General features: G+C 42.0%; 1 protein-coding gene across 1 annotated transcript in view; it reads left to right on the top strand.

The window, feature by feature from the left end:
* The first annotated feature begins 1394 nt into the window (after positions 1 to 1394).
* LOC112214424 (TBC1 domain family member 22B) overlaps positions 1395 to 23349 on the top strand; it is a 201203-nt gene continuing 179248 nt past the window's right edge. Inside the window, exons 1-5 of the mRNA XM_024373144.2 lie at positions 1395 to 1599; positions 2349 to 2405; positions 6224 to 6407; positions 6579 to 6816; positions 8203 to 8367. Coding sequence (XP_024228912.1) covers positions 1538 to 1599; positions 2349 to 2405; positions 6224 to 6407; positions 6579 to 6816; positions 8203 to 8367 — 706 coding nt within the window. The 5' untranslated portion in view covers positions 1395 to 1537. The remainder of the gene's footprint in view (positions 1600 to 2348; positions 2406 to 6223; positions 6408 to 6578; positions 6817 to 8202; positions 8368 to 23349) is intronic.

The following is a 23349-nucleotide window of genomic DNA, read 5'->3' on the forward strand; positions in this document are numbered from 1 at the left end:
GCCTACCTTCCATTAATCCTGTTGACTCATCAGTAGGAAAGCTTTTTTATCTTTTGGTCCGTTCAACAACAGAGCGATACAAACCTTGTTTCAGTAGGATGTTGTCTCTATGACCTTATGTCATGCCTTATTGGAATGGTTTCATTGATAATATCTGTTGGGGAAAAGTTTGGATGTTGCCACACATACCTACTTGTTAACAAAATTGTTCATAAATATTATCCTGCCAACCACTATATGAAGAAGTTTAAGGAAAACAAACTCAAATTGTACCTTTTTGTAATCACCACCAAGAAACGTGTTGCATCTTTTTTGGCATTGTGTTCATGTAAGGAAACTGTGGCAAGACATCCGTAGATTTATAATTGAACACATTTATGAAGAGTTTACACTATTATGGAGAGATGTACTGCTTGGATTCTTTACCTATGATAGATATAAGATGAAACTATTTTATGCAATTAATGTAATTATTATTTTGGCCAAATTTCATATTCACAAATGTAAATTTACAAACAAAACACCACATTTTCTTACCTTACAAAAATACATTGAACTATATTTTAAGACAATTAAATACTCTACTAACAAAAAAGCTGTTAGAATTATAAGTGTATGTATGTCCCTTAAGATCCTTGTGTAATGTGATATTGTACCCCCTAGCCCAATTGTCCTTTGTATATTATTTATATATGCTTGTGTTCCTACATGTACTTCCTGTATTGATTTGTTGTTAATAAAAATTTTTAAATCGGACATTTTCCGAGTTTCCTATTCCGACTACCATGAAAACGCAACATTATACCTCAGCGACATTTGCCGCGTTCACAAAGCTAGTCGGAACTATGAACCTTGGAAATGCCCGATTTGCTGAATCATTCAACGCGGCACGTAAATAACTTAAACTAGGAAAGTAGTCGGACAAGTCCAAGTTTCTAGTATCGATTAGCACATAAAAAAATGTTATTCATTTTTAAATTTGTTTTATTTAATACCCATGTAGAAAAGTCTATACATACAATAAATGCATAGACAATGATACCATATGCTAGGGGGTAACGTTACAACAAATGACAGATTATACAAAGACCTTAAAAGAAACACACATATAGATTGTTTTAACAGCTTTCTTATTAGAAGAATATAGAATGGTCTTAATGTAATGCTCGAATTCCTTATAGAAATCACGGAAGAGTGTTTTTTTTATTAGTGAATTTACACGTATGAATGTGAAACTTTGCCATTAGCACAATTAGATTTATGAGGTAAAATGCTAGTAAGTGAATTCAGCAACTGACAATAGTTGAAAACTGACGTCAACCGCGTCTCAAATCACTCTCGGGAGATCGTACTTGTGATTGGGCGATGGCTAGGAAATGTGAAACGGACCAATCCCTGCAGCGCTTGCTCAGAGGAACCCAGATCCAACATGGCGGAGGGAACTGGGTGTAAATAAACACTCGTTAGACGTTTTAAAAGCTATAGCTAACAACACTCGCATTTTTGTGTATATGACATATTGTACCGGGGAAGTAAAATGTCAACTGACGGAAACAAGAAACAATTCTGGAAAAGAAACACAGCTAAGGTCCCTGGCAGGTTAGTGACGTGTTCCTTCTTGTTAGCTACATTTACTCACTGCTTGACAGCTAGCTACGTTGCACTATTGAATCTGAAAATGCATATCACACTGACTGTAACGTTAAAACATTAAAATTTTCACATACCAAGAATGATTTCTTGCTTTATGTTATACTTTATGGGGTTGTCAAACGTGTGCATGTGACAGTGAGTTCAGAGAACATATCAACAGCCATTTGCTAGCTTAAGGCTAGAATAATTTAGTCGGATAGGTAAACAGCTAGCTTAGCTAACCAGCCTAACATTCCTTGCTAGCCAGTTCGCTAACTTGCTAGGGTTTTCATTTAGCTAGCTAGTAGCCTTTTCTGATTGAACTGACTCGTTGTCAGAGCGTATTGTAAACACACCAACAATGAAATAAGACGACTTATTGAACTTCTTTCTGATGTGTAGCCATGTTTCAAGTAACTTCACATTTAGGTTAGCTAGCTAACTTACATGCTCATCAAATAATGAAATGGGGCATCACATTGCCAACTTCTGTTGTTTTCAAATGAAACCTGAGTAAACCAAAGTTAGTCTGCTCATTCATGCTCTACGACTTTGCTCCTTATTGGAGTGCACTTTAACTGAATCAAGGCATTAGTTGACAGGGATGTGTTATCCACTGTTCACTATAACACACTGTAATACAGTAATACATTCATTCAATAGATTTCTTGTCAAAGCATAGCAATTGGTCACTGTGTTTTCTTTCCTCTCCACAGCATACAACATGTGTATGGGGCTCAACATCCTCCTTTTGACCCTCTTCTGCATGCTAAGTAAGTGTCTGATTAGTTGTACTGTATAGGCCCAACAGTATGTCTGAGTCACAGATGGCACCCCATTTCCTTCTAGTAATGCACAATATAGGGAATAACGTTGAGACATATTCTATAATATCGGGACATATTCTATAATGGTGACTGTTGGTCCTTTGGGGATTTAAGATGGTCATTCAGGTTGAAGTAGTGAACGTACCTGAAAATCCAGTCAATAAACTGGGTGTGTTTAGCACTTTCAGAAAATACTGAGGCCGACGTTCAATGCTATTGTAACTTCCTTAAGCCTCATACAGCGACATTGCGTTTTGGTACCAGAAGTACCAAAAGTACATTCATTTCCAATGGATCGCTGTGTTTTCCTTGCAGCATTGCATTTCAGAGACAGTTTCAGTGCATTCTGTGTGGTGCATACATTGTATTTATCGAACATATGCATCAAATTGTATGGCTTGACAGAAATGGTAGCAGAAGGTGAATGTTGAACTTTTGCACAGATATCCAGATGATGCTTCATACCATTTTGCGCAATGACGCTGTCAGTGTGATCTATGCGTTAGGGCTATTGTAATTACAGAAACACTGCATGTCCTAGTTTGACTGTCTTTTTAAGCACCCGTTTGACTTGATTGAGAATAGGGAATTATGTCCGCTCCACTTTAGCCTGGCTGTCTAACAGTTTAATCAACACTAGCTACATCGTTGCCTTGCCAAGACAACAGCAGATTGGCTAAAGGGCAATTCCACGGTAACAGAATTATGCTTTGACTGAGTTTTTTTCACTTTCAAATGTATGCCAAACAAAAAACATTGATTCAAAGTTGACCTGACCATACAAATCTATTCACAATGACTATGGTAACGGAATTACGGTAACATCTCCCTTAGGTTTTTATGAGACCACATTTTCCAAGAACTGAAAAATATCAGTTCTGAATTAAGATTCAAAGATGTCTGCAGAAAGATTGTGGTGTCAGCTATGACATGGCACCTTGTTTGAATTTGTTTTATTTTGGTTATTGAACTACAGTCAGTGAGTTGGATTTACACCCGGTAATATAATTATGGTAATGGCATTACAACATGGCTCCTTGATCTGTACTACACAGAAATGCATAATTATGGATATGATATTGTCCTCATACTTTACGAAGCACAGAAGAGGACAGTCCAATACAGCAGAGTTCAGTAAAGTATAGTACTGTATTCTACTGTCCTAATATTATACTGTACTATTGTATTGGACTGTACTCTATTGTGCTCTACTCACTGTACTGTGCTCTACTCACTAATCTGCACTTACTTCTACGATACAGTTGGTTCAGATTTGGTCCAGTCCGTTTTGTCTGGGTGTTAACGTCAAGGCCAGGGTGTCCTGACCAAATGTGAACTACTTTTCAATGTTCATGAACGTCCGGTGCTGGTCGGTGCTCAGTGGGTGAGGATGCTAGTTAATGTAAATGAAAAGAGGGAAAGAGAGAGGGGTCATGGGTAGGTGTCAGTAAGACATTAACTGGGACTCAGACTGTTTTAACACTCTTGGTTAGACTACCAGACCACAGAAAGACAAAGAAATTCATTTTGAGCTGAACATAAGTGTGCCAGTGGAAGGGAGGACAATAGAAGGTGACTGTGGTTTGTGACTTATTATTTCCCATTGTAGCCAATTCATTACAGATTTTTTTTCGTGGGGTTATTCCGTTACCAATTTGTTAACGGATTACGAGTTTTAATTACATTATAATTAGTAAACAAAATTTATATCAGTAAAATCACTAACTACTGGTAGGTCTACCATTCCTTGTTACTTCTGCTAACTTTCATTGTCCTCCCTCATGAGGAAGAGTAATTTGAAAATATCTTAAAGGTATCAGTTTTTGGTAACAGAAATACAAGGTACAAGACAATATTTCTTAAACTTACTGAAGGTAAGCAATTTCTCCAATACTAATATGATATTAGTTGTCAGGGGTCTATACATCAACATTATGGTCTTTTGATGTATTTCTAACACCGTTGACTACTTTTTCTCATAGATTTTTATTCCATTATAATTCTAATTAAACTTTTTACCCCCCAATATTTGTGATATCAAATTGGTAGTTACATTCAAGTCCCATTGCTGCAACTCCCGCACGGACTTGAGAGCCGTGTGTCCTCTGAAACACGACCCTGCCAAGCCACATGGGTCTCCCGGTCGCGGCCAGCTGCGACACATCCCGGGATCAAGCCCGGATCTGTAGTGACGTCTCAGGCACTCGGGAGGCCCTTTTCCATTTGATAATCCAGAAATCAAAGCCTTGACTATGCTGAATTTTTAAGATGGAAAATGGTTGAAAAATGTATCTATGCCTTAATTTTCCCCAAATATATAGCTTTCAATTGACACAATTTTATATGTGCCTATGAGCTTCACATGTCGGTGCTCATGTGTCCTTTTTGATGGAAATTCCCTAAAGCAGAGACAGACTGATACCTAGAAGGGCTTATTTCTCAGGCTGCCTGGCACCGACTATATATTTGTTTATGATCTGTCTTATCACCATTTGACATCTGTTTAGATTAACACACACAGATCCAAGTTAGGCCTAATCAAATACTCTATATACGTAACAACAGTATAATATTCTCTCTGCTGGCTCTCTGGGCTGTACAGTCCAGTCTAGCACAGTTCTGAATCTCCACCCATCTGCTCACATACCAGTATACCAAGTATATTCTCCCAACTGTTGGTTGTGGGTTGACAAGGAGGGAGCGGAAATACACGAAGCAGCTGATCTTCGTTAATAGGCTTTTGTTGCTTTGCCATTGAGATTAAAGTGCACCAAGTTTAATCATGTGGTTGATGTCCACAGAGGGGTTTATTTCAGTTACTTGTTATTGTTAGGCTGAGTTCCATAGTTTTATCACCTGTCAGGAGTGGGCTAGTGACAGGCAGAGTCATATTGAACTTGGCTTTGCTTTTGTTATGCTAATGCTTGGTTTTGAATGAAAATAATTAGATGGAAAGGAAGGGTCCCCCCTCCCTCTCTTCTTCCACGTGTGCTGTTTTTCAATCTTTGGTGCACACCTGAGTTTCATGGACATGAGAGGAAAAAGGATACATTTAAATAGAATTTTTATTACATTTCCCCCCTGAAGAAAACATCTCTCATACACAAAGGAAGGTTTTCTGCGAGATTGTATTTTTAATTGATTTCATCTCTGCGCAATGATTGTGTACCTTTTACAATAACCATTTTGAAATAATTTAAATAGATGCTGACTCATTGATTGTCCTTGTGGAATGTTTTTGTGGTTGTCTAATTTCTTTCATTATCGTCATTCAGTTTTTTCCAACATTATCGTCAGTCAGTTATTTTCAACATTGGCTCACTGCATCAACGTGAGAATATCCATCCGTAGCCTGTCAATATCAAAGGCACACCTGCAGTCTGACTAATATAACTTAAAAAGGACCCGTGCATTTTTGGAATTTAGTACAAGATTATGCTCTTTGGCTGAAGTAGGCACTTTTTGACAAACTGTATTTGGCATTTGAATCTTAATGCCATCTAATGGACAGCAAGGTTGTTTGAAGTTGCCTTTCCAGCGTGAATTTGGCTCCCTGTCCTAATCTTTCATGGCCCTTCTGTTCATCCTTTCTAAGTTTTACACCTGTCCTTCAAATCACCATTATTACCAACCCCTTCCACCTTCCCCAAAAAATAACATGAATTTGAAAATACATGAATCTTTTTGGTGCTTTTTGATGTCTTCTTTAATGTTTTGGATGACTTCTAGTACCCTAAACTTCTCCTTATGTTTCTCCCTCTCAGTCTAATTAAAGCGGGCAACAAGCCCCAGACAACACCGGGAGGGAAGCCAAAGAAAGCCACCACCTTCCAGGAGTTTGAGAGCATCACCAGCGATGCCTGGGACGTGGGGGACGACGATGACGAGCTACTCGCCATGGCTGCACAGAACCTCAACATCGAGGTCGTCATGGAAACCGCCAACAAGGTGATTCTGTGATGTAAAAACATACACAGCAGTCAGTCATCCTTGGGTGTTTCAAAGGCGCTTATTATGCACTCATAAGTCCTTTTTATGTTAACATATAAGCCCTTATAATACATTCAGTTGTTTGTAAGGAGTTCAAAAATGTAATGTATTGTTATTATCATTATGCAGGTTATCGAGAACCACAGCAAGCAGCAGGAGAAGCAGAGACAGGACGATGCCGGCGCGTCAGAGCTGGAGGAGAGAGAGGAAGAGGACGCAAATGAAGAAGAGGTGGAAGAAGAGGAAGAGCAGGGGGAGGAAGGGGAGGAATCAACCCCTGAGGTGTCGTTTGCCTCTGAGTCCAGCCCGCTTGGCGATGGCAGACTTGTGAAGTCACTGAGTGAGGCCCCCATCGGATCACCTAAGGGTAAGTTGACATCTGTCGCACGTTTATCACTTCTCGGTCTCGCTCTCCCGCTCTCTCTCATCCTCTCTATCGATCAATCAATCAATCAACAAAAAGACAAACAAACAAATGTAAGCTTCAGGTGAGGTGACAGATGCGACTATCAACTTCCTAACTGTCTCCAGTCTCCACCCACTCCTTCTATACACAATATTTCCTCTCTTCTTGCCTCTGCTCTGAGCCTGTTAGGCTTTTTCATGTTAATTTGTAAGTGTGGTAACAGCAGCAGAGGGTGGTGTTTGTGTTGTGCAGTAGGGAATGCCTGCCTGCTGTCTGTGGTGGTGTAGGAGATAAGAAAGCAGCCCGTAGCCGCCCTAACACCAGTAGTTATCTCCATGGAGGAGACACTGGCTGAGCAGATACTGTCTCGTGTCTGCTCCATTCACCTGTGTTGTTCAGTACACACACACACACGAAGACAGATGCACGCGCACACACACACATACTGCCCCCTGCTCACACACTCCTCTTCCTCCTGTGAGAGACGACATATTATCTCTGATTGTTCTGCTCTCTATTATTGAGTCAACTGTAGTGTTTGGGTAAATTATAAATCATGGTGATAATGCAGTGCCTGTTGAGCTACCCCCTCAATTCTTGTTCTTTGTCTGCATGAAGTGATAGTACTCACACACTCCCCTTTGCATGCTGTGTTCAAACAAAGCTGCCACCTTGAGCTCAACTCATCACATAAAACCGCAGTGTTCATTTTCCTTTAGTCACATCACTATAATCTTGTTGTGTCTATCTGGTAGCTCCTCTCTACCCCCTTCTATGCTCTCCCGTCTGTCTAACCTGGCACTCCCCTGCCTCCCTGCCTCCCTACCGTCTGATGTGTTGTTGTTGTCTGCTGCTGTGGTCTGTCTCTGTGGACCCAGCTGCCTAGTCCTATATTAGATAATGGCCCACTGCAAGGCTTTCATTAGGCTTCAGCACCCAGCCTGCACTCAGGCTGCTCTCTGCTAATGGACAGACAGACAGACCGAGAGAGAGAGAGAGTGGGCTGACCTTGACCCTGCAGCACTCTACACCCTCTCTGGGTCCTCCACTGTCCTCCACTGTCCTCTACCTTCTGCTGCTGGGAAAAAACTAGACTCTGCCCTGTAATTGCCTGTATTCGCGGTTTTCTGTTGCTGGAATGGAGAATGGTGGTTGGGTTACACAGTATTTGTGTGTGTCTGTTTGACGTGTGACTTCAATGGGTGCTCTCGGAGGAAAGGTGCTTCCAACAGGTGTGTGTGCGTGTTTGTCTGTGTGTTTTTGCGTGTGACCAAGTGTGTGTGCATCTTTGTGTGTGTCTGCGTGCTTATTGTTCTCAGTATCTGTCCCCTCTCTCTGTTTATCCAGATGTGTCGCTCCACAGACAGCAGTCCCTGCCCCACCGGCCCACCATCCCCATGGTGGCTCGTATAGCTGACCAGAACACCTCCGGGACCCCAGCCATGACAGAGAGAGAGGCCTCTCGCCTGGACAAGTTCAGACAGGTCCTGGCTGGACCCAACACTGACCTTGGTATGTTTCTGGATATTAATTACAGATCTAAGATCAGACGCCTGTAGGAATGGTGGTCATAGGGATCATTGAACCCACAACGTTTGAAGCTCTGATATGTGCTTTGTGTAGGAACGTTACCAATTAACCACACAGGTTCACCCCAATCCTGAACTAAACCATTTGGGGGGAAAAGATATCTGATCCTGTATCATTGCTTTGGGTTACAACACCTCTCTGTCTCACCTTGCTAAGACAAAGACATCCTCTTTTAATTTTTTTTTGAAAACACCATTCCCAGCTCTGTGGTATTGAACTCCATCTGAGAAAACAAGCAGTGAAACATCTGTGGTGTTCTAACGATGCCATATGAATAGCTGAGGGGGAACTAAGCTCTGCCATCTGGCCAGTGGCCACCGTGCATAATCCAATGGATTCAAATGATGATTTTAGTTTTTACTTGCTTGTTCTTTAGCTTACTTCTACTGTACTTCTTTGAGATGTTTTTTTATTTTATTTATCCTTTATTTAACTAGGCAAGCCAATTAGAGCAAATCTTATTTACAATGACGGCCAAACCACGGACGACGCTGGGTCAATTGTGCGCCGCTAGATGTGATGCAGCCTGGATGAGATGAGATGGTGCTTAACTTGTGATCCAAGGCCATAATGGGGTAACGGCAGTAGCTTTGGTATAGTTCTTCTATGGGCATTTATATGGCCAATTTGAAAGTTTTATTGGTTATGCTTTCAACATCTACAGGCTATTCTGTGGAGGATTTTAAAGTTCTATGGGTGATTTGAAGGAGTCTATTCACCCCTTGACTCCCACTTGTTCTACTATAAGTTTCAAGGTCTTCTTCTTTGTCAGTCCCCTAATCTTGCAGTATCTGTGCGTCTTATCAGCTCCGTCCTGGAAAGGCATGGGGGCAGATCGCTAGTGAGTTGCATTGGAGCTGCTCAGGCGTGTGCGCGAGTGTGTACGTGTTGTCAGACTCACTCTTAGCCCTCTTGTACCCTTGATGATTTTCCCTGCAGTCGTCTTTTGTAATGCTCTGAATGTCCTGTGTGATTGTGTGTGCTGTCTGTTCCGCCTCAATGATTTCAGCTTCTGTCGTTGTGCCTGAGCCAGAGGTGAAGGTGTCTTGGTGAGGTTATACCTGTGAGGGAGTCAATGCTATTGAGTCATTGTGATAGCGCTGATTCAACCCACTAGCTGTATCATTTAGTGAGGCTTAGTGTCACCAACTGTCTGTCTAGTCTATACAACCTGAGGTGAGCTACAAGGCATGAGGTGGTTCAGGGTCGTGCAGAGACATATGAGGGCATAGGAGTGGGGTAAGTGACACGCTGAATGTCAAAAGACCACGTCCGATTTTGAAAGGCAAAGACAATAACAGGTTCACCTTTTTTTTTGCCACCTGTTCCTTTTCAATAGACATATTTAACCTGGACAGCTCATGACTAAAGAAGGGACCACTATATAGAGCTCAGTTGATACACAAACAGTGGCGAGTTTTTTCAAGTTTTAATGTCACATGTACAAGTACAGTGAAATGCCTTTCTTGCAAACTCAAAACCCAACAATGCAATAATCAATACCAGGAGAAATAAGAATATGAAATACACAAAGTAAGCATACAATATACTGGAAATATTTAAGTCATTTCTAATACCATATTTACATGGGCAGGGATACTGGAGTGATGGAGGTAGATATGTAAAGGGATTAGGCAACAGGATGGAAGATAAGATAAACAGAGTAACAGCAGCTTGTATGTGAGCGGGTGTGTAGAGTCAGTATAAATGTATGTGCATATTATGTGTGAGTGAGAAAATCATGGAGTGAGTGTGTGTGTTGGGGTGACTGTGAGTGTGCATAGAGACAGTGCAAGATTGAAATAAAAGGTCAAAAAAGATAGTGTGTGTAGATATTTTGTTAGCTATTTATCAGTCGTATTGCTTTGGGAGAAAAGCTGTTCAGGAGCCTGTTGGTGTCAGACTTGAAAATAGTCTATGGCTTGGGTGGTTGACGATTTTCCTAGCCTTATTTTCACACCGCCTGATAGAGGTCCTGGATGGCTGGGAGCTCGCCCCAAGTGATGTACTGGGCTGTCCGCACAACCCTCTGTACCTCCATGCAATTGAGGGCGTTGCTATTGCCATACTAAGCAGTGATGCAGCCAGTCAATATGCTCTCAATGGTACAGCTGTGGAATCATTTGAGGGCCAATGCCAGACTTTTTTTTAACTTCCAGAGGGGGAAGCAGCACTGTCACGCCTTCTTCACGAATGTACCTGTGTGTGCTTGGACCATTTTAAGTCTAGTGATTTGGAAGCAGAGGAACTTGAAGTTGTCTACCTGCACCACAGATGCCCCATTGATGTGGATGGGGGCGTGCTCACCCCCCCCCCACTCTGTTTCCTGTCCACGATCAGCTCCCTGGTCCTGCTGATGTTGAGGGAGCGGTTGTTGCTCCGGCACCACACTGCCAGGTCACTGACCTCCTCCCTGTAGGCTGACTCATCATCGCTGGTGATCAGGCCAACTACCGTTGTGCTGTCAGCGAACTTGATAATGGTTTCATGCGTGGCCACACAGTTGTGGATGAACAGTGAGTACAGGAGGGGACTAAGCACACACCCCTGTGGGGCACCTGCATTAAGGGTCAGCGTGGCGGAGGTGATGTTGCCTACCCTCACCACCTGGGGTTGTCCCATCAGGGAGTCCAGGATCCAGTGACCTTGGGTGTTCAGACCCAAATTCATAAGCTTGGTGACGAGCTTGGAGGGGACAATGGTGTTGAACGCTGAGCTGTAGTCAATGAACAGCATTCTCACATGGGTATTCCGCTTATCTAGGTTAGTGAGGACAATGTGGAGTGCAATTGAGATTGCATCATCTATGGATCTGTTGGGGCGGTATGCAAACTGGAGTGGGTCTAGAGAGTCTGGGGAGAGGGAGTTAATGTGTGCCATAACCAGCCTCTCATAGCACGTAACGATTACAGAAGTGAGTGCTACAGGGTAGTAGTCATTGTGGCATGAATCCTTAACGTTCTTAGGAACAGGATTGATTGTGGTCATCTTAAACATGGGGATTACAGACGGGGACAAAGAGATTTAGAAAATTACTATGAATTTGCCTGCCAACCTTTCTGTGCATGCTCTGAGCACGTGCCCTGGAATACCATTGGGGGCTGTGGATTTGAGGGTGTTGACCTGATTTAAAGACCCTTCTCACGTTGGCCTCGGTGAGCGAGATCACCAAATCCTCTGGGTCAGTGACACCAGGCTCAATGTTGTTGTCAAAGCGTGCACATTATGCATTGAGTTCGTCTGGTAGAGCGGCATCGTTGGGCAGACCATGGTTGGGTCTTCCTTTAATCTGTAATGGACTGTAACCACATGCGGCGGGCGGCAGAGTCTGTGTAATAGGATTCCACCTTATTCCTATATTGTTCTTTTTCTTGTTTGATGACTCTGCGTAGGTCATAGCGGGCCTTCTTGTACTTATTACTTTCTTTGACCGTAGCATCAGGGTTGTCTACAATAGCTCTGTGTGCGGTAGCCCTGTTTAGTTTAACTACAACCTCTGTGTTAATCCAGGGCTTTTGATTGGGGAAGCAGCAAACCCTCACCGTGGGTACAACGTCGCCGATGCATTTTCTAATGAAGCCGGTGACGGAGGTGGTTATCTCGTCAATCAGCGCTAGCAAAGCAGTCCTGTAGCATAACCTCTGATTCTGGTGACCATTTCTTAACAGAGTGAATCACGGGTACTTCCTGTTTGAGCTTCTGCTTGTAAACAGGAAGTAAGTCACAATCAGATTTGCCGAATGGCAGACAAGGGAGGGTCTTGTTGCTTTCTTGTGGGTAGAAAAGCAGTCGTCTAGGACTTTATCGCCCATAGTGGCTTTGGAGATGTGTTGATGGAAGTTGGGCATCACGTGTCTTCGCGACGGCAAATTAAAATCGCCAGCAACCAGAAAGGCAGCCTCTGGGTGTAGGTTTTCCTGCTTGTTTATAGCCTTGTACAGTTTGTTAAGCGCCAGCTTGTTCTTTTTTTTTTTTTTTTTTGTCCTGAGGTGGAATGTATACAGCATTCACGATAACAGCTGAAAACTCCCTCGGGAGATAGAAAGGTCGGCATTTGACCATCAGGTATTCCAAGATAGGTGAGCAGTAGGTCAACACTTCCACCGAGCTGGAATTAACACATCAGTTGGACTTGATGAAGAGGCAACCCCCCCCATCGATTTCCCCGACTCCACTGTCCTGTCCTCCCTGTGAATGGAGAATCCATCGAGTTGGATAGCCGTGGGGGTATCTTGTCCGAGAGACATGTTTATGAAAAACAAAGAATATTGCAGTTCCCCCTTACAAAAATGTACAATGGGAAAAAAAATGGCAGGAAAATACCATGGTATTTTCCTGCCATGGTAGTACAGTGAAAAAACGACCATGGCACGAAAATACCATGGTATTTGCACAAGTACCATGGTATTTTCCTGCTGTGGTAGTGACCAAAAAGCATGACATTTTTTAAATTGGACTTGCTACCTTGGTACAAATAACAATGAAAATACTATGGTTTTGTACTAGCATACATGAAAGCATGGTAGTTGTTTACAATGTATTATGATGTTGTGTGTCCCACTGTTTTTGGGGGGAAAGTGACCAAAAACATAGTAAAATATGGTACTTGGCTAGTCCTGTGTAGCTCAGTTGATAGAGCATGGCACATGCAACACCAGGGTTGTGGGTTCATTTCCTACAGGGGACCAGTACGAAAAAGTGTGAAAATGTATGCTCTCATTACCTAAAGTCGCTCTGGATAAGAGCGTCTGCTAAATGACAAATGAAAAATGTACTCACGTGATGCAACATTGACTACTTCAAATGCAAAGCGTAGGCCTAGTTCCCTCTTAAACCCCTTTAGCTCATAGTGAACCACAACACACTTGGTCTACTGTGTACCCTCTTAAAACTTGGGACCTGGATAGAGTATGGTGAGAATTAAAAATGTTAGTTTCTGGTACTTCTCTCAACAATACAGTTTTCAGTTGTCTGTCTCTCATTCAACTGACTTGGCTACTCGTATACGATTCTGTGGCTATTTCAGCCACACCTGTTGCTGACAGGTGTATAAAATCGAGCACACAGCCATGCAATCTCCATAGCCAAACATCGGCAATAGAATGGCCTTACTTAGAGCTCAGTGAATTTCATTGTGGCACCGTCATAGAATGCCACCTTTCCAACAAGTCAGTTTGCAAAATTTCTGCCCAGCTGGAGATGCTTCGGTCAACTGTAAGTGCTGTTATTGTGAAGTGGAAATGTCTAGGAGCAATAACGGCTCAGCCGCAAAGTGGTAGGCCACACAAGCTCAGAGAACAAGACCGCCGGGTGCTCTTTTTCATGGTGTGGGCTATGCCCCTTAGTTCCAGTGATGGGAAATCTTAACACTACAGCATACAATGATATTCTAGACGAATCTGTGCTTCCAACTTTGTGGCAGTTTGGCTAAGGCCCTTTCCTGTTTCAGCATGACAATGACCCTGTGCACAAAGCATAGGTCCATACAGAAAGGGTTTGTCGCGTTTGTTGTGGAATAACTTGACTGGCTTGCACAGAGCCCTGACCTCAACCCTATCGAACTCCTTTGGGATGAATTGGAATGACGACTGCGAGTCAGGCCTAATCGCCCAACATCAGTGCCCGTCCTCACTAATGCTCTTGTGGCTGAATGGAAGCAAGTCCCCACAGCAATGTTCTAACATCTCGTGGAAAGCCTTCCCAGAATAGTGGAGGTTGTTATAGCAGAAAAGGGGGGACCAACTCCATATAAATGCCCGTGATTTTTGAATGAGATGTTCGACGAGCAGTTGTCCACATACTTTTGGTCATGCAGTGTATACATTCTTATCTCATAGATACATTTTAATTATGTAATTCTTATTATTCACTGGGTTGTTAAAACCATGAATGCTGATTGGCTGACAAAACATTTATTTTTACTGCTCCAGTAACGTTGGTAACCAGTTTATAATAGCAATTAGGCACCTCAGCGCTTTGTGGTATATGGCCAATATACCACGGCTGCGGGCTGTATACATGCACTCCGCGTTGCGTCGTGCTTAAGAACAGCCCTTAGCCGTGTTATATTGGCCATATACCACACCCCCTTGGGCCTTGTTGCTTAAACATATCCCTAAAAACACCAAGTTACAATGTTTCCCTTTGTGTATACTATCTGTGAATGTTCGTTGGTCCTGTCACCATGACTATGATAGGCTAGCTTGACTGAAGCTAACTTTACCTGACGTTATCTTCTATGCTAACGGACATTTATTAATTAATTAAACTATCAAAACATCATCGGAAAATGACAATTGGCTATATTATTACAATCCGCTTAACTTGGTGTTTCATACCCTATGCTTTATTTATAACTCTCTCACCGTAATGGTAACATTTAAAATATTTTGTTTATCTGGTGGTTCTCTCACTGACTCACTAACTAGGCAGTCTAGCGCAGGAGCCACTGTAGCATGAGAGCGTGTGAAGAAACCACTAGAGCGAGCGGCTCTCTCTGTGGGCCAAAACAAGCACAGCACCCCTTGACTAGAACTACTGTAAATTATTCCAAAATTCCAAAGATAAGGCTACCAGATATCTCACATTCTCCCACATTTCAGGTTGGCAACACAGGGAACCCAAATATGAGCAAAAAAACCCAGTACTATTAATACAGAAAGTATTTCCCCTTTTTCACAGCAACAGTTTCCCTTTTTCTTTGATGTTACAGACAAACTAGGACCAACAATGGTAGCCTGCCTCTGACTTTATTAGAAATTTGCCCATACAGGTAAATAAATTCATCAATATAATGCCAACCAACCTCTTTTGACCTTGTGGGTTTTATTTATTTAAAGCATAATTATATTGTACAACAGTAAATCACAATTAATAAAGATGGTACCGTATGATAATTTTTGGTTGAATTTGTAATGCAGTTTCAAACCATGCTATTTCAATGAGGCAATACTATGGTATTATTTAGGATCATTGCAGTACCATCATACTTCAAAGCTAAAACCATGGTACATTTCCATGATTGACTATATCATGGTATAAGTGAAAGTATCATAGTAGGACCATGGTACATTTTTGTAAGGGCCGAGAGTCTCGTTTGTAGCAAATCTTAGATCGGAGGTCATCTATCTTATTATCAAGTGACTGTACATTAGCCAGTAGAATGGAGGGAAGAGGTGGCCGGTTTTCCCTTCGCGTTAATCTCACCGGGATCCCCTTCTCTTGCCTCTGTAACGCTGGCGTTTTCCCTTTCGGGTAGCCTGAAAATGGCAGAGAGAGCCCAGGGCAGATGAGTCGAATTAGAAGCCGGAATTGGGGTAAGTAACTGCCGATCTGATGTTCAAGAGTTCTTGTCGGTTGTAAGAAATAATAGCGGATACATTTAATGAAAATAGAGTAAAAATAAATGACAAAAGAATCACAAAATAGCAAAGTTGGGTCTAAGCTTGCAAAACGGCAGCAATCCAGGATGGCGAGGTCATACGAGGATTTAAAGCCATCCATATACCGATGCATGTCTTCATCTGTCTCTCTATTATTCTAGTGTCCTGGGAGTAGGATGAGAGAAAGGGAGATGGATGGAGGCCGGGTCAGGCAGCAGTGTACAGTCAGTGATTCTAAGCCTGTCAACATTGATTATACCAGGCCTGCAGTCTGCTTTTTAAATGGAGTTGTCGCTGCTTTATTACATATCCAAACTGACTAGTGTTAGCAATTTACGTTATTCTTCAATAACACAAACTCCAAAGCAAATCAGGGGGAGAAGAATAGGTTTATTTGAGAAGGACAAATCAAGATGTTATGCTGGGAGGTAGATGTTCAGTGTCCCCTCTCCTCAGCTTTTCTCCACCGAACAAAGGAACAGGATGCCATTTATAGCCCCCCATGTACTGAATGTGGAAGACAACCACATGACTAAGCCTAGATAATCTGGAATGTAATCATGATATTTAGCGCCCTCAGTCCTGATCTTTTGGATTAGGTCAGTTATTTCCTCAGAATTATCAGGAATATAAACACAGTATTCAGAAGATAATCAAGGGCCAAACGATTTTGCATTGCCACAGACTGAGATGGCAACCATCTCAGCTGTAATTAACTCAAGACTCTCAGCTGTACTATTAGCTAGGATTTCCAAAGAGCTAGCCTTATTAATAACTTCCCGTGCTATTTTAGAAATACCATCAGTGGGAAAATCAATCGCAGAGAATCTCTCCGTTTCTATAATCCCACGTTTATGACTGGGGTACGACATATCCCAAATAACACGACCCTTGCCTCAACTTTGGTAACCAGGAATAGGCATAGGATCCGCAGATAAAGTAAGTCCCATTAGGAGCTATCATGCCATTATTGATGATATTACTGAAGGTATTGGCATAAAAGTAGTCATAGTGTTATTACTGAGTCAATTCAGCAGACGTTAGACATTAGTACTATCACAGGCAGATCGGTAGATCTGTTGTCTGATCACACTTACTGTCCTATTTTGACAAACGCATGCGTCCTGGTGCAGTTGATACAAATTCCTAGAGAGTGACCTATTTAAACATAACCACCCAACAGGGGCATGTGTAATAACTAGGTAAGGTGGTCGCTGATTAGTGTCATTGGTAATCTCGATTGATGGAAGGAACTGCAGAACTAGGTACTCTCGCATGTTGATACTCAACATTCTCACCCAAATTATTCCCAATAATCACCTTATACCAATTAACATCTCTCCATATACCCAACATTTCACTAAAATACTTATTTTCCACCATAATTTGCAAATAAATTCATTAAAAATCCTACAATGTGATTTTCTGGATTTATTTTCTAATTTTGTCTGTCATATTTGAAGTTTACCTATGGTGAAAATTACAGGCCTCTCATCTTTTTAAGTGGGAGAACTTGCACAATTGGTGGCTGACTAAATACTTTTTTGCCCCACTGTATCAGGTTCTGATCATCTTACTATGCTTCTTCACCCGAGATTGATTAGCAATCGGGGGACCAATCAGTTCTTTATTCTCCAGGCCCTGCTTTGTCATTGATATCGACAACATTGCAATGAATGACATGTGTCCATCGCGATTTTTCCCTGAACTTTTACTGCTGACCTCGTTATGAGCGAACCTTGATTAGGACCTTCCCATGTTGGCCCTAATGTGTCTGTCACATATTTTTGTACCATCACACACTGTCCCGGCACTACGTCATGTCCCCCTCGGGGGTTATTCCCCATTAGAGAGTTGTATACAATAGTTAAGCATTGTCTTGTTCAAGTAATGTGGTATCTGTAGGATACATCAGAGTAGCTGGATTACATGGTATCTTTTCAACTATACCCATGTCCCATAGATCTTTTTACCCACTACTTTAGTAGCATCCATAGCTTCCTTGCTAGTGGGATATTGTTTTGTGCAAAGTGGTGCAACACCTGTCAAGCACACTGGTTCCATATCCAAAGTTCCACACTCAATGTTCTTCGTAGTCCACATAGCATGATTCTGAACTATAGATTCCTGCATAATTCTTCATTGGACCAATAGAAATTGATAATGGTTTGGTCTGTTTCATATCTGTCTTCCTCTTCCCCCTACTCCTGTTGCTCTCATCTTCTTGCCCGTGTGCTGAGGACATATGTGTTTTGCTTACGATATGGGAAATGCAGTGACTTCAGCACCCGTATCTACTAAAAGAAATCTAATGCAAAGTTAACCATCATGTTCACGTTTATTCCATCCGATTTCATATATACACCAGCTGAGATGGGACGTAAGAGGGAGTTTATTAGTTTACCTCCACAGCATCCAGCAAACTCTGCTGCTGAGCCGGAGAGAGCTTCTTAAATGTCTCCATAAGTGTTGTGTCATTGAGGCTTTTGTTCTGTTTCCATTTTCCCTTAAACGGACTCTTCTTCTCCTGGCCACTTCTCATAAAATCCCGTTTTCTTTTCCAACATTCTCGTTGCAATAAGGACATACTCCAGGTTTCTCTTTTGCTGAACAAATAATGTTGTTGGTTTCACTCGGAACCTGCACAACTCTGATAACCACGTCTCGTGAATACTTTAAAGTTTTTGACCATTCATCCAACTGTTTTGGAGATGCTGATTTGTGTGTGATCACAGTCTCTAGAGGTTTGTCTTTACTCCCTTTTACAGCCTGTGTTCTGGTTGGCCTAAGACATCGTTCGTCACTGCTGTCAGAATCTGTTGACTCAAGGACAGGCAGTGCTGACCAGTTGCTTGAAACCTGATCTGCCATGCCCAATTCAGTGTGAGAATAGATAGAGGGGACAGAGAGCCCACAGGTGGGGTTCACGTCGGACTTTTTCACCCGTGTCTCCTGCTCTACTTTGAAATGGCTTTTTATATCACTAGACAGTCAATTTTATAATCTCTTTCATGCTCACATCCGAAAGAGCTGTTCCACCCTTTTCCAGAGTGGTTTTCTCACTTAACAATAACATTACATTAACGTCAAAAGTTGTATTATATATATATCTCTATGTTTATATATATAGTTGAAGTCTGAAGTTTACATACACACTTAGGTTGGAAGTCATTTTTCCAACAATTGTTTCCAGACCGATTATTTCACTTATAATTCACAGTATCACAATTCCAGTGGGTCAGAAGTTTACATACACTAAGTTGACTGTGCCTTTAAACAGCTTGGGAAATTCCAGAAAATGCTGACATGGCTTTAGACGCTTCTGATAGGCTAATTGACATAATTTGTGTCAATTGGAGGTGTACCTATGGATGTATTTCAAGGCCTACCTTCAAACTCCGTAGCTCTTTGCTTGACATCATGGGAAAATGAAAACAAATCAGCAAAGACCTCAGAAAAGAAAATTGTAGACCTCCACAAGTCTGGTTCATCCTTGGGAGCAATTTCCAAATGCCTGAAGGTACCACGTACATCTGTACAAACAATAGTACACAAGTATAAACACCATGGGACCACGCAGCTGTCATACCGCTCAGGAAGGAGACGCATTCTGGGTCCTAGAGATGAATGTACTTTCGTGCGAAAAGTCAAAATCAATCCCAGAACAACAGCAAAGGACCTTGTGAAGATGCTGGAGGAAATGGGTACAAAAGTATCTATATCCACAGTAAAACGAGTCCTATATCAACATAACCTGAAAGGCCACTCAGCAAGGAAGAAGCCACTGCTCCAAAACCACCATTTAAAAAGCCAGACTATGGTTAGCAACTGCATGTGGGGACAGAGATCATACTTTTTGGAGAAATGTCCTCTGCTCTGATGAAACAAAAATGGAACTGTTTGGCCATAATGACCATTGTTATGTTTGGAGGAAAAAGGGGGATGCTTGCAAGCTGAAAAACACCATCCCAACCACGAAGCATGGGGGTGACAGAATCATGTTGTGGGGGTGCTTTGCTGCAGGAGGGACTGGTGCCCTTCACAAAATAGATGGCATCTTGAGGATGTACAATTATGTGGATACTTTGAAGCAACATCTCAATACATCAGTCAGGAAGCTAAAGCTTGGTCGCAACTCGGTCTTCCAAATGGACAATGACCCCAAGCATACTTCCAAAGTTGTGGCAAAATGGCTTAAGGACAATAAAGTCAAGGTATTGGAGTGGTCATCCCAAAGCCCTGACCTGTCGGCAAGAAGTGTTAGCAATTTATGTTATTCTTCAGTAACACAAACTTCAAAGCAAATCAGGGGGAGAAAAATAGGTTTATTTGAAAAGGACAAGTCAAGATGTTCTGCTGGGAGGTAGATGTTCAGTCTCCCCTCTCCTCAGCTTTTCTCCACCGAACAAAGGAACAGAATGCCATTTATAGCCCCCCAGCCTAGCCTGGGGTTGACCAATCAGAAGTCCTTGCAGTACCACTGGGCCAATGGCCAGATAACCAGTATCCTGCTCCAGACTCAATGTACAGAACGTAGCTCTGAGTTCAGGAGTGACATTTCACAGATTCTAAACAGCTGTTTAGAACTGAAAACCAACTCCTATTTACATTGACAATTCCCTATTGACCATTAGTGTTATATTTAGTTTATAGTACTCTCGTCCTCTCATTCTCTGCATTGTGTATTTATCTTCAAAATAGTCTTATACTAGCCAGACACATGGTGCCAGCGATGAATTTAATTCAGAGGCCATAATTAAGAGACAGAGAGAGAGGGAGATGGATTGATTGACGGAGAGAAAGAGAGAGCCTATAGGGAGCGAGTGAACAGACAGCGAGAGAGGTGTTGACAGAGACGGATGGTTGTGTTGTCCAGTGGTTGAGGTGGCCGACCTGTTTTTTGTCCTGGTCTCCCCTCTGACATCACAGCATCTGTAGCACTACATAGCCATTGATCAGTCCTTTCACTACCAACGGAGCTCGCTTAAACCTCCATCTCTCACACACTGTCGCTCTTTCTTGCTCAAACCTCATCTCCTCATCCCTTTCTCAATCACACAGCTATCTATCGGGGGAGACTCTGCCCTCTAGTGTAGAACGACTGCTATGACTCTTGTCCTTGATGTTGGGGGAAGTGTGTGTGTGTGTGTGTCAGGGAAGGTGTGTGCGTGCGCTTCTTTCTTCAGCCTGATGGATTGCAGCCTCGTTTGTGGGTCTAGCCCTCCATCATGTTGTGATTTGTCTCCAGAGTTGTGTGTGAACAACTGACTGACTGCTCCACTCTCACCTGTTTAATGATTAGTAGATGAGTCATGGGAGAGAACGAGGCTGAAACCCTTAGGCCTAAAAAAGGAATCATTATTTTTCTTGTCATTCCCAGTTCCCATGCTCCTAATTTTCTTTTCAAAATCTTTGTGACAATCAGGTACTTTAGTTTTTCCAGATGTAATATTTAGTTTTTGTATCTAATTCAAGCAATCATCAGCCATCTGTGTTTGTGGGTGGGTGTGTTTTGATGTTTAGCACTAGTGCAGTCTGTCTATGTCAGGATTTCTGGGTTTCTCCAGACAGAGCAGTGAACCTTGCAGAGGTAGGCAGGCTGACAGCGGAACAGAGCAGGCTTTACAGCACTAAGGCCAGATAGACCATGGCAAGAGCAGGCAAAACCCATTTATCATCACTGAGAGCGAGAATATGAATGGATCTCATTCACAGGCTCTCATCTCTTTCATTTGAACTCTGTCTCCCCTTCTCTCTCCCTTTTGCTGTCACTTTCTCTCTCATTCTCGCTATGTCACCTGTTTCTGTCTCCCTCTTTCTAAAGAGATTCGATGTGACATTTTTGGGGGATTATGTGGCTGCAATACTTCCAGTTGATTTGGGCATCCAATGTATGGGACATTGCAACATAATATTTGCTAGTCAGCCTGCAAAATAAACACTTCTACGATAAATATTACTAATCTAGAAAATACAGTATATATTTCCTGAAAAACTGTGGACTTAATTCAGCTGTATAAAAAGATTTGTAGCCTAACATAGTCGTTTTATTTTTGATATATACTGAACAAAAATATAAACAACAATTTCAAAGATTTTACTTTTACTGTTCATATAAGGAAGTCAGTCAATTGAAATAAATAAATGTGGCCCTAATCTATGGATTTCACATGACTAGGCAGGGGCACAGCCATGGGTGGGCCTGGGAGTGCATAGGCCCACCTGGTCGGGAGCCAGGCCCAGCCAATCAGAATGAGTTTTTCGCCACAAAAGGGCTTTATTACAGACTGAAATTCTCCTCAGTTTCATCAGCTGTCCGGGAGGCTGGTCTCAGATGATCCCGCAGGTGAAGAAGCCGGATGTGGAGGTCCTGGGCTGGCGTGGTTACACGTGGTCTGTGAGGCTGGACTTACTGTCAAATTCTTTGTGTTGTGACAAAACTGGACATTTTAGAGTAGCCTTTTATTGCCCCCAGCACAAAGTGCTACTTGAAGGTAAAATGAAAATCTGACCCACTTTTATTCATAACTACATTGTTGAATGTAAGTGACAACTTTATACTACTACATTACTAACTAGCCAGCTAATTATTCTGTGTCTTAACCAGTCTGATTTCATTGATCTGTTGCACGTTATCTTGAATGGGACAAGTCAGCTGCAACACTTTTCAGGTTAGGGAAGTTGGAGCTAGCGTTTTCAAATTGGGCATGCTGGCTAATATAGAAAAACCTTCAAAATCTACTATTTTCCTTAAGTTATCAAACAACATTTTTACATTACAATAAAGTAAATGGTTTAAAGTGTCAAAAACAATCAATCATATTTTTTTGTTGAATTTTGGGTTTTTCCCCCAACAGAGTTGGTGCGACATCTGAAGGGTTCTCGTTGGCCGCCTCACATATTGAATTATTTTATAAAATGTTACAATGTTTTACATCAAGGGTGGTCAACCATTTTAGAAAGCAGTTGCTCAACCTGACCTTGATAAACTGACTTTGATGTTTGAGCAGGGCTGGATCAATAGCCTGAACACCCAGTAGATTTCCAGACCGAGGGTTGAACACGTGTTTTATACAGTTGCCTAACATGTATTTTACTGTGTGTGTGGGGGGGGGGGTGTTGTTAAGTGCCTTGCAGAACGACAGTAGGCTACATGTGATTAGCGATTAGCCTCCCAGTGTCGATACCCCAGGGTTGTGTGAACGGAAAAAAGTATGAGCATGTATGCACTCACTACTGTAATTCACTCTGGATAAGAGCGTCTGCTAAAAAAGACCAAAAAAAAGAAATGTATACTTGCGTAGAGACGCCTCCAATTGTTGGTCTTGGAAATTTGGTTAAAAATAATGGAGAAGTCATGAAATTCTATCTGTCAAAATGTTTATGTACCCAGTGCTTTACGTAATAGGTTGTATGCAAAGTTAGCATTGAAAATAGCCTAATTTTGGGACCCAATGAGGTCACAGAAGTCACCAGGCTAGGTTTATTCTGAACCAGAGGGGTATACTACAAAGCAAAGTCC

Source organism: Oncorhynchus tshawytscha, linkage group LG15, assembly GCF_018296145.1.
Source record: "Oncorhynchus tshawytscha isolate Ot180627B linkage group LG15, Otsh_v2.0, whole genome shotgun sequence".
Lineage (NCBI taxonomy): Eukaryota > Metazoa > Chordata > Actinopteri > Salmoniformes > Salmonidae > Oncorhynchus > Oncorhynchus tshawytscha.